The 16528-nt window shown below is 39.0% G+C and overlaps 1 protein-coding gene across 3 annotated transcripts in view; it reads left to right on the top strand.

Annotated features, from left to right (window-relative positions):
* azi2 (5-azacytidine induced 2) overlaps positions 1 to 16528 on the top strand; it is a 61713-nt gene that overhangs the window by 12227 nt on the left and 32958 nt on the right. Inside the window, exons 2-6 of one of the 3 annotated variants that reach the window (XM_078239543.1) lie at positions 852 to 1032; positions 1636 to 1928; positions 3443 to 3568; positions 4191 to 4290; positions 6045 to 6193. In XM_078239543.1, coding sequence (XP_078095669.1) covers positions 1695 to 1928; positions 3443 to 3568; positions 4191 to 4290; positions 6045 to 6193 — 609 coding nt within the window. In that variant the 5' untranslated portion in view covers positions 852 to 1032; positions 1636 to 1694. The remainder of the gene's footprint in view (positions 1 to 851; positions 1033 to 1635; positions 1929 to 3442; positions 3569 to 4190; positions 4291 to 6044; positions 6194 to 16528) is intronic. The other 2 variants (XM_078239550.1, XM_078239561.1) reach the window with 2 other exon arrangements.

The following is a 16528-nucleotide window of genomic DNA, read 5'->3' as shown; positions in this document are numbered from 1 at the left end:
TGGGATTTTGGGGTTTATATCCAGGCACAAGTAGAGAGAACATTCTGACTGTCCTAAATGTTATTTAGATTAGATTAAGCTGGATTTGACCTACTCACATTGATTGTGCAGCACAGCAACAGGCCTGGTCCAATTAGCCTACTTTGGTATTTGTACTCCACATGACTCTCCTCCTATTGCATCCAACACATTTCAGCCTTTCAGCATATCTTTCTAATCCCTTTTTTCAAATGTACTCCTCTGTTTTCCTTTTGAAAGCATCTAAACTATTTGCCTCACTTTCTTTGGCAGCGAGTTCCATATTGTATCCATTCTGAGAATTTCTCCCTATTTCCCTATTGGATTTATTAGTAATTGCCATGTATTTATGAAGTTTATGGCGTTTTGGATTCTCCCACAAGTTAAAACATTCTCTCCACATCTACCCTAATAGTTTGAAGTTTATTTATTACTGTCACAAGTAGTCTTATATTAACACCTCAATGAAGTTACTGTGAAAATGCCACGCTTTGGCGCCTGTTCAGGTACACTGAGGGAGAATTTAGCATGGCCAATGCACCTAACAGCGCATCTTTCGGACTGTTGGAAGAAACCGGAGCACCCAGAGTAAACCCACCCAGACATGGGGAAAACGTGCAGACTCCGGACTGACAGTGACCCAAGTCGGGAATCGAAGCCAGGTCCCTGGAGCTGTGAGGTGGCACTGTGCCACCATGCTGCTCACTATCCAGCCTATTCATAATTTTAAAGACCTCTATCAGATTACCAAAATCTTCACTTTTAGAAAGTAAAAACAATTGTTGTTCTGCGTTCTTGCACTGACCTTGTGAATCTTTTTTGCTTCTCTCCAGTGTTTCTATGTGCTTTTCTTTTTAGCATGGAAAACACAACAGTGTGCAGTAACCTGAATGCTGAAAGAAATGCAACATGTTTACCCAGGGATAAAGGGGCAGAGTTATTGGGACCGTATTCTCTCGAATTTGATTGAATAAGATTTAACAGATGTTCAAAATTAAGAAATGAATAGATAAGGTGAATAAAAGTTATTTCCGTTGTGACAAATTAAAGATAGAAAGTCAAGATGAGCACTGAGATAGAGGAGGAAATTGAGTGACGCTTTTTAATGTAGAGTTATTAGAATGTGGACTGTTTTGCCACAAGTGATGAGCAATGCTAAATTTGTGAGTGTATGCGGCAAAAGTGGGAAAATGGAGTTGTATAGAATCAGCCTCTGTGAGGGACCTAAATATGGTGCAAGCAAGAAGGAAAAAACCTTCTGTGCTAATGTTTTCAAGTTTCTTTCTGTATATTGAACACCGCATGGGGCTGATCAGAATTTTTTTAAAAAAATTGAATAAGATGAAATGGCTAATTGAATGAGGGCATTTAAGTTAAAAATGGTCGAAGCCTTTATGTAACTGAGGGAATTGTTACATCATTGTAAAAGACAGGTGAAAATACCTAAATGGGCCCTGTACATGGATCCAACAGCAAAGTAGGCAGAATTGTTTCTTTTTGTTACCTTTTCATAGTTTCTGAAACAAGTTATTTATATGCAATATTGTTTTTTTTTCTTGAGGAGATGCTTACTACCTACGACAAATTTAGTGCTTTTATATTGTGTTTGACAAATAGCCTGCAGATCAGCAGAACAGAGGCAGCTTCTGCCAGCATTGGTGGGACTCTATGAAGGTATGAGCATGGAAGGACTAACTCTGGAAGATGATATCTCCATATTGAACCATGAAGAAGCAAGCCCTGAAGTAACACATTTTAGACACAGCCCTATTGCAACCTCTTCAGGTGATGAATCTGTTGCTTCCCACTTTGCACTTGTCACAGCCTATGAAGACATCAAAAAAAGACTGAAAGAAACGGAATCTGAAAATTCTTTCCTGAAGAGAAAAGCCCGGTTACTAGAAGAAAGGGTAATTTTTAATATAAAACTATCTATTATATTATTTGGCTTTAACAAGCTGTTAATGTCATTCAAGATTAATATTTCAGAATCTCTCCTTCCCTGCAAACTTTCTCATCCTCCCCCAAACATGTTGGCCTGAATATTACGTTCCCCCGATGGGGTTGAGCATGAAATAGCACGGATGGTCTTGTCGCTGGGTCCGCTCAGTAATGTTACGTTGGGACAGATGGGCTGCCCATTCTTGCCCCAATGATCCTCAGGAAGATCAGTAACAATGGGAATACATGAGGAAAAGGGACAAAATAAAAGGACATTAAATCTCCCATTCCCAAATATATTACTGCATAGTAATCTATATTTAACTTGCAACCAGCACTTGCCTGCCTGTCTTCCTGTTAACATTTTGAAATTTGAGAATGAACTATTTCAAATTCTCTGGTGCATCCTGTCTTTCACTTCTTTCAAACATTCACTGATATTAAGAGTTTAAATGTAAATGTTTATATAGATTAGAAAAGTGTGTTTAACTATCCTTTACACAATGGTCATTGTTGATGAACAAGGGCGGTTGTGTATGTCTTTTTGCTGGATTTGACCTGATCAATGTGGGTAGATTGTCTGTGAACAGCACTGAGTAACTTCAGAAGGGTCAATTCCGGTCTCGGGTCGCAGTCTGTGTGGAGTTTTGCACATTCTCCCCATGACTGCGTGGGTTACCTCCGGGTGTTCCAGTTTCCTTCCACAGTCCAAAGATGTGCGGGGTTAGGTTGGTTGGCCATGCTAAATTGTCCCAGGTGCCAGAGGGATTAGCAGGTTAAATATGTGGGGTTATGGGAATAGTGCCTGGGTGGTATTGTGGTCGGTGCAGACTCAATGGGCCAAATGGCTTCCTTCTGCACTGTAGGGATTCTATAAATGGAATCTTTAGCCTCTCAAGTCTCCAGGGACATTGAGATATCCAGAGCGCAGACTCCAGACTGGAGATATCCAGAGCGGGAGTTCTGGCCAAAGAGATCAGCTTGCGTCAAATAGAAATAGATTCCTCTGGATGGAATAAAGCAAAAGTGAAAGGAATGGACTCGATGAATAAAATGGCTTTTGCTTATTCAGTATTTTATGTTCATTTAAGATATTTTTTCAAGATTATAAACAGTGGAAGAGCATTTAAATGGAAGTGTGAAAATGAATGCCTTTAAGGTGCGATACAGTACAAAAACCATTCGGAATGAAGTTATAGAGTTATTTTTTGTTAATATGAGCTTTATTTTCTTCGGTTTAAGATCCATAGAACTATCATACACTAATTTTTTGCCTTTAGGGTCAAGTTATCATCAAGTTTTGTGTAACTTATGCCTCCTGAGGGACACAGTTAGTATTTCTGAAATTCAGCATTCACTTTAAAAGTAGAGGTCTCACTGAAAGCTTGCATTTCTGTGTATATAAATATGTGATGGAGGATGTATGTGATCTATTGCCAGAAAAAGACAGAATATTTTACAAAGTTTTTGCTCCATTTTTCAGCTGCTTAATGCTTCGCTAGACAATGAGAAATGTCCGATAGGACAGGAAGAAGTGAATAAAGCATACCAGGCTTATCGGGAAGTCTGCATTGAAAGGGACAAGATGAGACAGAAACTGGAAAGAATGGTACTCTCTAATTCACTGTAGTTTTTAATACATACTTTTGTATAAAGTAATACTAATGTAGAAGTTGAATTGACTTTGTGTTCATATAAAATTTAGAAAATCATTCAACATTCTGTAGTGTGTGATTAATTTTAGGTGGATTTTGAATTTATTTGACATGCATGTTTGTTATGTGCAATATTTACATATGAATTTATTATAATGTTCATGCCCTTTAGTATGTCCTCGGAGCTCTGTTGAAAACACAGTTAAAAATGTAGGTATTGCAATGTGCCTTATGTTGACAAATAGTAGTTTGGTACAAACGAATAGTTTGTACTAAATTTGTACCAAATAGAATTGGGTTTTCTATATAGTGTATGCCTTTTTCTGTTGTTATCTTCAGATTTTGCCACTTCATGAATCTCTGCATAGCTAGATCTATTGCTGAGGGTTGTAGAAATTTCCTTCAACTCTGAGCTATCCAGGGACTGCTATGTACAATCTGGCAAAATGAAGCAAGAGAATTTCATCCTTAGCTCCAAAGTTTGCATTTTTTTCTGGTGTGATTCTTAAAGTTAATGAAAACATGTCTATTTTGTTGTGTGCACTACTGACAAAAAAATCTTTGCATTTCATGAAGATCAAAGAGCAGATGGATTCTGTGCGGATTCTGAATGAAACCCTGCAAGCTAAAGAAGTAGAGATTCTTCAACTCCGAAGTGAAGTTGAAACCCATCAAGGTACATTCTTTTGTAATATTGTGGTTCTTTAAGAAAGCTGAAAATGTTACAGTACGTTTTACAGATAAGTGTTCTGGGAAATAGGGTTTTTTGAGTGAAATTGATGTTCCACATTTTGTTCACCTTTAAAAGTTCTATAGGAAAAATATATTGCCTATTATGGTACTGGCTGGTATCGGGGAGTTCCAAGTTTCATATATTTAATCTTGACTTGGGTAATAGTGAAAGCAAACCATTTATCTCATCTATGTATGTTTGTAATGAAGTTTAAATGTTACATTATTGTCGTAAAATAGGCTGCTGGCATTCAATGGCACAAGAGGAATCAAGTTTTGGAGAATTGAGAGTGTCTCAGGAACCTTTTCTCAAAAGGAAAGAAAATTGTGAAACTTTGGAAAGTGGGGGAATGTTGCATTTTTGCAAAGGAATATCAAATTTTGCTTGATACTTGCATCTAAACGCCTTTGTTATACAATTTGCACACTTTATAATGAGAGTGCCACATTGCAATCATTAAAGATGATTGCCACATTAAAGATGCCAATCTAAAGTAGCTATTTGCCAACAAAGATAATTAGTGGCAGCTTCGCTCCAAAACCTAAAGCCAATGCGTTACCTCAATCAGTTACCAATGCAAGTCCAACCATTTTGTCCACAGATTATGCAGATAGGTGTGGGGTTGTCTACATTAATTTCTTTTTAAAACTTTCTCTGAAACATAAGTTAACAATACAAAGAGGAAGGTATTACTCTTGGACAGTACTTACAATGATGCATTGAATTTGAGGAAGGTGGGCACCCAATTATGTGTAGTTAGTGTATCTTGGTTGGGAAATATGTGTTGACAGTTTGTGTATTGATATAAGATTTTACATTTCATTATGGAAGTTCAAATCTTAATTATTCCAGCTAACCTCCAACTTGAAACAAACACTTGTGTGCACCATCTCAGAACTAATAATTCAAGTTTCATTCACTTTTCTAGTGGCCCAGTTCTCATCATTGTTGAGTGGAGACCAGACATCACCGCTTAAGAGGAATAAGAGAATAAATCAGTTTTTGCAAACCTTCCAATTGCTAATATAGAATGCTATTGATACTAGCCTGTGAGTGGGCTACTGACATTAGTTGAGAGATGCAAGATATCTGGTTGCTATGGGATTGCTTTTACACAAGATAATTGGCGAAATGCTCATTACAAGGATGCGGTATCCTCCAATACTTTTCACGATTTATGGCAGGAAGTTTGGATTCCGGAACCTTGGATTAAAAATATTTGTTCCACTTTCCTGATCCAGTGGTGACGGTTTCCTTTCAATTGAATATAACAACCTAGTGTTTCTGGCTCTATTTCCGGTTAGAATCCATGGGAAATTAATGGATTGCCATCAGTTTTGCAATTGGAAAGTCCAGATCATTTTGTCAGCTGTTATTGAGTATTCAGTTACGTTGAGTCCATGATTTAATCAGAACCTGACGATCTGGGAACTGGTACTGGTGGGTGAGCTGATTAGAACAATCAAGAAATGACGATTGAAAGGGAGAGAATGGAGTGAAGAGACATTTTTCATTACTTCCTGATGATGCAAATTAAAATATATATAAATACAGAGGCTAAAAATGAAACCTCATTTGACAGCAGAAATTTATTACAAAGGCATATAGATAATGTTGTAATCTTGATGAATCTTGTGTAGAATTTTTTGTAAATAGGCAACTGAGTCTTTCATAGAGTATTTTTAATTATTTTGTAGTGATGGATGATCTGCACAGAACCCAGAATTCTTGGGATTTAGAAAAATCAAATAACGAACTGAAGATGTACACCCTGAATCAAGAGCTGGAGATCCTCAAACGGGAATGCAGTTTCCTCAGAGTAGAGCTACGTAATTCTAAACTAAAGGTGAATTGAAAAGTTATGCCTCTGATACCCACAGGTTTGAAGTTTCATTCATGCATTATTTTCTATGTTCCTATTACAACAATGTGGCATGCAGTTCACCATTATACCTTTTTCATTGTAAAATAATCTATTCAGGCAGCCTTTTGCTTTTTTTGCTATAGAAACTGAAAATGTAGAAAGCCCTCAACATCTCACTGGAGGGGCAAAGAGGTTAAAACTTGAAGCCTTCCAGTTCCGAGGTGGCTTTTTCAAAATGGCACCGGAGTGTGGCAACTTCTTGCGAATTATCCCCAGCATACCCTCTAATACCATCTTTTACTCTCGTTGCACTATATTTTGCATTCTATCCTTTACTTCTTCCCTATGTACTTTACGAAGAGGAGAGAGAGCATGTTTTGTCTGTATAGCTTGCAAGAAACAATATTTTTCACTGTATCCCAATACGTGTGACAAATCAAATCGATGATGTATTACAGTTGAACAGCTTTATAAGGACCTTCAGATCAAGGCAAAATGGGGTGAGGGTAAATTCCAAGAAAATAAAAAAAGACCTGTAAAGTGATTATGTGGAGGACGTGAAATGGTGAAGGGATGATAGCATAAGACAGAAAGAGGAATAATTAGAGAAATTCGAAAAATAAAAGATCCATGCAAAAGGATGTTTGATATTTTATGACAGAATGGAAGAGAAGGAGGTAAGTGTGGAGAAATTGGCAAAATGGAGTAGGTTGCAATGGGCCAAAAATTAAGAGGCAGAATAAAGCAGATGGAAACGAGAGATGCTGACTACTCTGCTGGCTGTGTATCAATGGGAGATCCTCAGTACAACACCAAGGTGCTGTTCCCTTTGTTGAGTGTTACTGGACCAAATGCTGATTGTGTGATCACTTTACTGAACATGTCCATTCTGTCCACAGTTGCACATTCCTTTATTTCCTTTGCCCAACTCTCACTCTGACCTCTTTGATTTTGGCCATTTGTATTATTGCTGGCTTCTAATGAGGGCACATGAATTGACAGGGATCAACAACATCCGAGATCAGAGAGGAGTTTGGTCCTAGGATAGTTCAGCAGAAGACTGATAATTTGGATGTTGCTGGGACAGTCTGAAATAACTGGCTTTACAGCACCAGGACTGGCATTGAATTAGGGAATGATGTGGGAGTAGGCATTGCGTAATCCTGACAGGACAATATATACCTCTCCAATAATGCCATTGTACTTGCAGAACAGCGTTCCCATTGATTTGTGGGAGGGCATATTAAGAATATTTTTGGAAATATGGTTCAGGGTGAAGAACATTTATTTCAATGTCTTACCTTTTGCATATCCAAGTTTGGGTATGCCCCTGCCTATCTCTAACTTCCTCTGGCCCTATAATCATAGAATATTAATTGTCACCGTTATCGTCACGACGTCTGACAGACTTCATCATTTGTGACCTCTGGTGACTCAGCAAGCTAATCCTGGAACCACAGTCTTTAGACAGAAAAAGAGTTGCCCTGTGGAAGAGGAGTTCTCAAGCCAGGATTTTGCTCGCTTTCCTCTTAGTTTTTCCATAGCAGAGTTTGTTTTCAGCTTCTCGATTTGTTATGGCTATTTGGATGAGGCCCTGCCGCATGGCGCAATCAGCACCAAGTTCCTCTCATGAGCCAATGTCAATTTGTTCCCTTTCCAATGAGGCCTTTAGAGTGTCCTTTAAAATGTTTTATCTGTCCTCCTCGACATCAATTGCTATGAAAAAATTATTTGCTTCAGAAGCTGATTATTTGGCATGCAGTGTCCAGTCCATGGAGATGATTTTGCATGATCATGGTTGTAGTGCGAGAGGAATTAGCTCTGGTGAAGATGTTGGTATTTGTTCACCTAGCTTTCTACTTGACTTTGAGTACTTTGCAGAGGCAGGGGAAATTCTTCACCACCCAGAGGTGCCCTTGATGGGTGACTCAAGTCTTTTCTGCCATATAGAAAGGTAGTGACAACAACAACATTGTAGATGAGAGTCTTTGTCCTTTTATGGCGATCTCTGCTGTTGAAAACCCAGTTGAAAATTTTGGAAGGCTGCATTGGCACACTGACTCTCTGTTGCATCTCCACATCAATAGCAATATTACAACACAGAAGGCACCCATTGACCTCTCAGGCCATGGCTTTTCTCTTTAGCTATTTTTAAGTTCCACCTACTTCCATGTTCTACTTCCTTGCATTTCAGCAACTCCTCCTTTAAAACCCATCTTTAGTCATGGAAATCTAATATTGTGACATCTTCATTGGATCAGTGTCAATTTTTGTAGTCTTATGCTTTTGGAAGCCCCTTTGCACCAAATAAATACAAGTTGTAGCTGTTATATCTATCCACTAGATGGTGATCTAACCCTTTCTATAAAATACAAACTACTTGAACAAAATCGAAGCAAGAGGTGTTGAACTGTTATCACTTAGTCTTTTGTATTAGTTACCAGCTCTAACTATAACTAAAATGTAATGGAAAATATAATAATCAATCTTGTAGCCCTTTGAGTATTTTAATCAAATAACAAATTGAAGTAACTTTTTGCCCTGTGCCATTCATTGAGTCTTTTCAGACATTTTCTCAAGAGTACTAAGATTTTCTCGTCTAATTCAGGTTTTTGTTGGATGAGCTGTTGCCCGTGCACAATCTCCTGTCATCTGGGCTAGAAGGCAAAGCAAAAATGCTTTAAATATCTAGTTTTAATATGTCCTTTCTTGTAATACAAAGTTTTCTTGTTGACCATGATTTTTTTAAAAATAGTTTGGCGTTTTATTGTACTACTAACTTTAGATCAGGATCAAAACAAAAAATTTTCTCCACAATTCAAAGATAGCACCTTCCTCTCTCTCCTAAACTTGCTCAGGAGGTTGGTAAACTTATTTTGGGGACAGAATTTTCTTAATATTCATTAAGAAATTTTCTTAATATGTTCAAGTTAAAATACCTGTTTAGTGAACGACTGGTTAATAGTGATTTTCTTAATTTATAAGAGTTCCTTATGTTAGATATTTGTGGCTAGTGACCACTATATTTTATGTTATCCTAATAAAAAGACTTTGGTGCATTTCACTAAATGATGAACCAAAGCAATTGCAGTTCAGCTTAGTGCACCTTAGGACAAGACCATCTCAGACTGCCACATCGGCAAGAAATGTCACAGTCTCAAGACACAGGCTCAAAGTCATTGAGTGGAGTTCAGAGTGGAAGCACTCTGACCCATATAGGAAGAGGAGGAATTACTGGGTAAGTTAATCCCTAGTGCACTCGCACAAGAAGTAGTCGTGAAAAAGGAATTGAGTTTTACAGTGTATACAGAACTCCTTTCTCACTCGCCAAATAAGAAATGCATGTGAAATGCGTTTTTGCTGGATTTTGCCATAGGTAATGAACTAGATAGTTGGGGAATGTAAGATTGGGAGAGCATCCTGCTGGTAATGATTACATCATAGTAAAATTTAGGATTAGGATCAGAGTAATGTAAATAGAATGATTAAATTGGAAGAAAAATGAGGGTGGAACTAAAAGTAAACTCTTGAATCCTAAAGACAGTAAAGCAGCAACAAGTCTTTGTAAGAGTAGTCAAGATTTCAAGAGAATTGTCCTCCCCTTAAAGCCCAAAACAAGCAAGCTTATGGGGCATCACAGATGAATAATGAGCTAAGGAGAACTTGAATATATTGAAGAGGGATATTGGGAGTATTTGGGTACTGAAGGAAAGGTCAAAGGGGAGTACAAAGAACTTTGGAAAGAATCTTTTAAAAAATTAGGAAGACAAAGAAAAATTATGAAACCAAGTTATCAGGTAAGAGCTGTGTTCCACAGGTGCACAAATAAACAAAAGAAATATAAAGTAGGGATAGAGCTACTAAAGAATGAGCGCGATAAACTCTCCGGTTCAATTGGGGAAGAGGCAGAAATGTTGCATGACTACTTTGTCTTTATTTAAGAACTGGGTTCAGTAAAATATGTTTATCCATAAAGTGAGCATCATCCTATCTGGATACACAGATGTAGTTTACCATGGCCAATGTATGCCATTTCCTTAATTGATTTCTGACAAATGTGGGGTTTACAATATTTATGCCCATCTACTTGCAAGGTCCATTAAAAGTTGCAATGTTGCTTTATTGTACTTTCCCAGTTTTCTCATATATGATGACATTGATCATATTAGTACAAAGGTGGCATGGTGGCACAGTGGTTAGCGCTGCTGCCTCAGTGCCAGGGACCCGGCTTCGATTCCCATCTTGTGACTGTCTTCATGGGCTGAATGGCCTCCTTCTGCACTGTAGGGATTCTAAGAAAAGTAAAATACTGTGGATGCTGGTAATCTGGTAAGAAAAGCTGGACCAACTCAGCTATGCGGGCAGCATTTGTGGAGAGAGAGACAGAAGCTAAGGCCTGAAATGCTAAATGTATTTGTGTCTTCACAGATGTATCTGATGTATTCAGTATTTCCAGCATTTTCTGATTTTATTATACATTTTTATATTGTTCAGCATGTACTCAGAGATACTAACCAAAGTGCTTCATAAAGTCAGCACTGTATGCTCATTATCTGACGTCCAGTAATAGGATGTTACGGGCTGCCTTTAATCTCTTTTGGTAGTCCCCATACCACTATCTAGCTAAACTCTTCAAGTTTCTGACTGACAATTGCTTTTGGCTTGTTTACAAAAAACAAAAGCCTGTCCTAATAATTATACAACCCCACAGTGCATCTATGGATCCCTGAAGCTCAAGGAAGCCTACGCTCATGCACCCTTTAGCAGATGATCACTGTGCTAATCCTTTGTTGTCATGATCAGACTCATTGCAACGCACCCTTTCACTGGCTGTTCAAGTGCACGTTGGTGTTGTTTATCCTGGCTACGCAGCATCGATGTGGCACTGGCTGAGAGAGTGATGAGCAATCGAAGTAGCAGCTGAGGAACAGTATAAAAATGGCTTAAGATATTAGCAGATTGTGAGCTCGCCACGAGCTTCAAGTAATAGTTTCTATTTAAAGGTTGCACTGATTGCTGTTAGATTGTGACAGATAGTTGAATGTCATGTTTGATGCAGTTGTTTACTTGTTTGCAATCTTAAGTTTTTGATTACTTCTGTAGAAACCATTGATAACTGCATTATTAACTTTTATTATTACTGATTACTGCAGTCAGCTTGGAAATGAATGGAATAAAATTGCTTATTTGCATGAAAGCATGAATCTCAATACTGAAATTGGTGAAAGTGAGAGACAAAGGTCAATGATTATGTAGGTGTTTTATGTGAGTGATCGTGTGGGTGTCATAGATGGCTGGGATTATCAGTCAGTGGTGACAGGTGAGGTGTGGGTGATTAGGTAAATAACTTGTGGTTTTGTGAACTATGCATTTGGAATACAAATAACTTAGGACACTTTTTAAAAAAAATTTTTTGGAATTTTACTAAGGGAAAAAATATGTACCAAATTATTCCTATCTTTGTCAAAGGTGTTGATAACCTTGTGTCACAAATCAGAACCACTCTTCCCTAAACCGCTAAAGTGGATGTTTAGGGAGGGGGGGGGGGGGGGGAGAGTGATAATTCTGTTGCGTATTCTCCTTTTCCATGTCTCTTTCTGCATTCTTACAGAAAGCATGTGAGGATGTCATTATCCACTATCTTTGAGTGGAATAGGCCTGGAACACTTAGTCCTTGATGAATTTTAAGCTGAATTGACCTCTCATTAGTAGTAAAGGCCTCATTGTCATCAGTTTGACTTTTTTTATGTCATAAGCAATTGAAGGATAATATAAACGTTTTGACATTTTTCACATATTGTTTGATTTCTTGTTCAGCTTACCATGTTTAGCTTACTTTCATGATAGCAATTGTTTCAAAGCATCCTTGATGATTGATCTGTACTGGCTCCCAACTACATTGCTTCCAATAGATCCCTTACAGCATTTGTTTCCAAGCCACTACCCAATCTGTAAGAATCTCACCAAGGCCAGTCTTCCATCACCATAACCCTTTATTCGCAAAACGGAAAAGAGCCGCAACCGTGGCTTACTACGCACATGCCCAAGCCCAGGGACCTATAGAATGATGGTTTGCATTGAGGCAGCGGGTTTTAAATGCCGATGAGGCCCATGGGGAGATTTATTGATGATACCCAGTATCCTTCATGGCCACCATAACACTATTTTACAATGTTTCTATGTGCATGATGCTCTGGAGTAGGAGCAGGTCAAGAGTGTGCATTATCTGGCATCAGCTAGTCACCATTAAATTCATCCTGCTACAGAAGTATGAATGAAGTGTTTGGTGCAAGAAAACAAAACACTTCTACCAAATGAAGCAGTTTAGAAGTCAAGGAAAGAAAGGTTTCCTTTATAGAACTTTTAACAACTTTCCAGTGAAGAGTACCAGGTGGAAGTAGCAGGACAAGTGTTAGTGTGCTTTGACCTATGCATCAAACTTGGGAACTGTTGAGGAAACTTTCTTCTGCTCATGGGAAGGTTGCTACGATAAGTATAACTCATAATTTTGCTCAATTTTATGATGCTGTCTTGCAGCGATTTGTAATAACATATTTCAGTGGGTTTGGTGCTGCACTCTGGCAAATTTTCATATGCCAAGGTGATTTTTCACCAGGGTAACCTGCATTGATGACACATGACATGCATTTGCCCTGTGGCCCATGAAATGCAACAAGCATGCTATCGTAAAAAATATTGGACATTCTGCAAGTTCACATACTCACACAAGATGGCTGCTGCATTGGGTACTGGGTTATATACATGTTCTCTCATTTCTTATTCCAATATATGTCACTTTTGTAACTGCTTGCGTGGTAAAGACCATATTGACTAGATGGCAGCATGCGCACAATGAAAGGGAGCGGAGGGTTCATAACCTTTGAGTCCTGCATGTTAGTTTCTTGGCTCCCTAAAATCTGCTGCAGGATCTCATCTCACTATGTAGTTGTTTGTGACAATATTGACCGTGACTTTGGCTGTTCACCCTTTCACCTCAAAGTGCTCAGCAGCCACTCAGTGACGATATCAACTCTGGCACCAACCTCCCTGGCTTTAAGAACAAAAATAAAACTAATACCCAAGGCAATCAACTCTTTGATATTTTTTGTTGATTCTTGAAGCTCTGAAACCATCTCCCGGGCCTGATTTTACCTCCTGCAATCTCCTCTTGCCCTACTGCAAGTTTGCTACTGAGCATGACTTTATACTTGTTGCTCCTTTCTCTCTTCCAGAGATCCTCTCCTGGGCCTGACTTTATCTGCTGTTGATCTTTTCATTATCCCGATAACCTCAAGATTATTCCTGGTGTCATGCACTGGATCATATTGAAATAGGAGGTTTCATACAATTGCTGCAGTGCGTAAGGAGGCCATTCGGCCCACCGAGTCCGTTCCAACCATAATCCCACCCAAGTCCTATTCTCATAACCCCACATATTTACCCTGCTAATCCCCCTACACTAGGGTCAATTTAGCATGGCAATCAACCTAACCACATGTCTTTGGATATCTTTGAACAGCTGAATGTGTGGTTAGAAAGAGTGCAGGTGGGAGGGCTTCAAATTCCTGGGACATTGGGACCAGTTCTTGGGGAGGTAAGACATGTACAGACTTGTAGTTTGCTATTGCCATGGGAGGGTTTAAACTAGTTTGACATGGGGATGGGACGTAGCATTAGGAAAAAAAGCAGATGCTCAAAGGATTGGGGGAGAGAGAGAGTTAGCACAAGAATACAAAATAACAAGGGATTAAATGAGGTCAGACGAAGAGGAAATACAGAAAGATCTAATTCAAGTTTGCAATGCATGTAATTAAAGCACCTGGATGTTGAATAAGGTTGGTGAGTTGCAAGTTCAAATCGCCACATGAGAATATGATACCATGGTGATAATGGCATTTTGGCTCATAAATGGACAGAACTGGGTACTGAATAGTCCTGGAACTAAGGTATTCAGGAAAGATAGGGAAAGAAAGAAAGGAGGTATTGATTCAGGAGGATGTCCTGGAATATTAAGGGACAGAATATTTGCTTGGAGTTAATGAAGGTACCATTACACTACAGGTATAATCTATAGCCCATAGATATAAAGAAGCAAATTGTCAAAGTAATTAAAGAGGTTCAAGTACTGTGGAGCAGTGATAGACCTGAATAGCAATAGTATAAAGGATAGAGAGGGTGAGTGTTCAGGAGAATTTTCTGATTTGTACATTTCCGACCCAATAAGAAAGGAATCATTGCTGGAACTGGCTCAGCAACTTAAACAGGCCATTCAGTTTAACTTCCACAGTAGGAACATTTTTAGAGACAATCTGGGACAAAATTAACAGTCACTTAGACAAATGTAGATTTATTAAGGAAAACAAGCATGGATTGATTAAAGGCAAATTGTGTTTCAAGTAACTTGAGAATTTTTTTTTATTCATTCATGGAACATTGGCACCTGTGGCTGGCCAGCGTTTATTGCCCATCCCTAGTTGCCGTTAAACTGAATGGCTTGGGTGAGCCATTTCAGAGGGCAGTTGAGAATCAACCACATTGCTGTGGATCTGGAGTCACATATAGGCCAGACTGGGTAAGGATGGCAGATTTACTTCCCTAAAGGGCCAGATGGGTTTTTCCAACAATAGACAATGGTTTCATGGTCGTCGGTAGACTCTTAATTCCAGATAATTTTTATTGAATTCAAATTCTATCAGTTGCCGTGGTGGGATTTGAACCTGGGTCCCCAGACCATTAGCTGAGTTTCTGGATTAATAGTCTAATGATAATACCACTCGGCCTTCGCCTCCCCTTTTATTAGGTAACAGAAAGGATTGATGAGAATAATGTGTGTTTGTGGACTTCCAGATAACATTTTTTAAATGCTACATTATAGGCTTGTCAGCAAAGTTAAACGACATGGGACAGAAAAGACAGTGGAGGCATGGATACAACGTTGGCTGAATGACAGAAAACAAAGTAGTGTTAATGGTTATTTTTTTCAGATTGTAGTAGGGCATATACTGGGGTTCTCCAAGGGTCAATGCAAGAACAACTGCCTTTCATGATGTATATAAATGACTTGGGTGTACAGGGCACAATTTCAAAATTTGCAGATGATGTAAATCAAGTCCATGCAAGCACTCTGGAAGATCATGATTGACACAAAAAGGACATGTTTCAGTAGACATGTAGCAGATGGAATTTAATGCAGAGAAATGTGAAGTAATACATTCTGGGAAGAAGAAAGAGCAGTGGTGATATAAACTAATGAGTACAATTATAAAAAAAAATGTGCAGGAAAAGAGAAATCTGGGGCTACGTGTTCCATAATAATTGAAGGTGGAACGACAGGTTGAGAACTTGGTTAAAAAGGCATATATAACCCTAGGCTTTATACATAATGACATCAGTAGGAAAGTTATGATGAATCTTTATAAAACTCTGGTTTGACTTCAGCTGGAGGATTGTGTTCAATTCTGAACACCTTGCTTTGTGCAGAATAGATTTAAAAGAATGGCTCCAGGGATGAGGAACTTTACTTATGAGAATAAGTGAGAGAAACTGGCTTGGGAAAGAGGGTCAAGATGAAATTTGGTAGAGGTGTTCAAAATCATGCAGGGTATAGATAGAAACTCTTCCTTTTGGTGGAGGGATGCGGAATGAGAGAAAATTGAAGGTAATTGGCAAAACGATCAAACAATACATGAGAAAACATTTTATTTGTGTAGTAAGTGATTGGGATCTGGATCGTCCTGCCTGTAAGTCTGTTGGAGGAAGATTTAATTGTGGCTTTCAGAAGGGAATTGGATAAGCATCTTGTTAATCGTAGAATCCTACATTGCAGAAGGAGGACATTCGTCCCATCAAGTCTGCACCGACCACAATCCCACCCAGGCCCTATCCCCATAACCCCGTGCATTTACCCTAATACTAAGGGGCAATTTAGCATGGTCAATCCACCTAACCCACACATCTTTGGACTGGGAGGAAACAAGAGCACCCGGAGGAAACCCACGCAGACACGGGGAGAACGTGCAGACTCCACACATGCAGTGACCCAGGCTGGGAATCGAACCCGGGTCCCTGGTGCTGTGAGGCAGCAGTGCTAACCACAATGCCACCGTACCACTGAAGATACAAAATGTGCAGAGTTGCGGGTAAAAGGCAGTGGTGTGAGACTAGCTGATTTTTTTTTTTCTTCAACTTGCTGACCATGACCTTTTAAGAGGAACGGATCTTGAGATTTTGAGCTTCCAGGCAATATTAATTGTGGGACAGCTTAAGGCTTCAGTCCTCTGCTCACGATTCTGCACCCCCACCCCCCCTCTCCCATTG

Source organism: Mustelus asterias, chromosome 2 (genome assembly GCF_964213995.1).
Source record: "Mustelus asterias chromosome 2, sMusAst1.hap1.1, whole genome shotgun sequence".
NCBI lineage: Eukaryota > Metazoa > Chordata > Chondrichthyes > Carcharhiniformes > Triakidae > Mustelus > Mustelus asterias.
The sequence above is the reverse complement of the archived record's forward strand: the minus strand, read 5'-3'. Positions and strand labels throughout refer to the sequence as shown.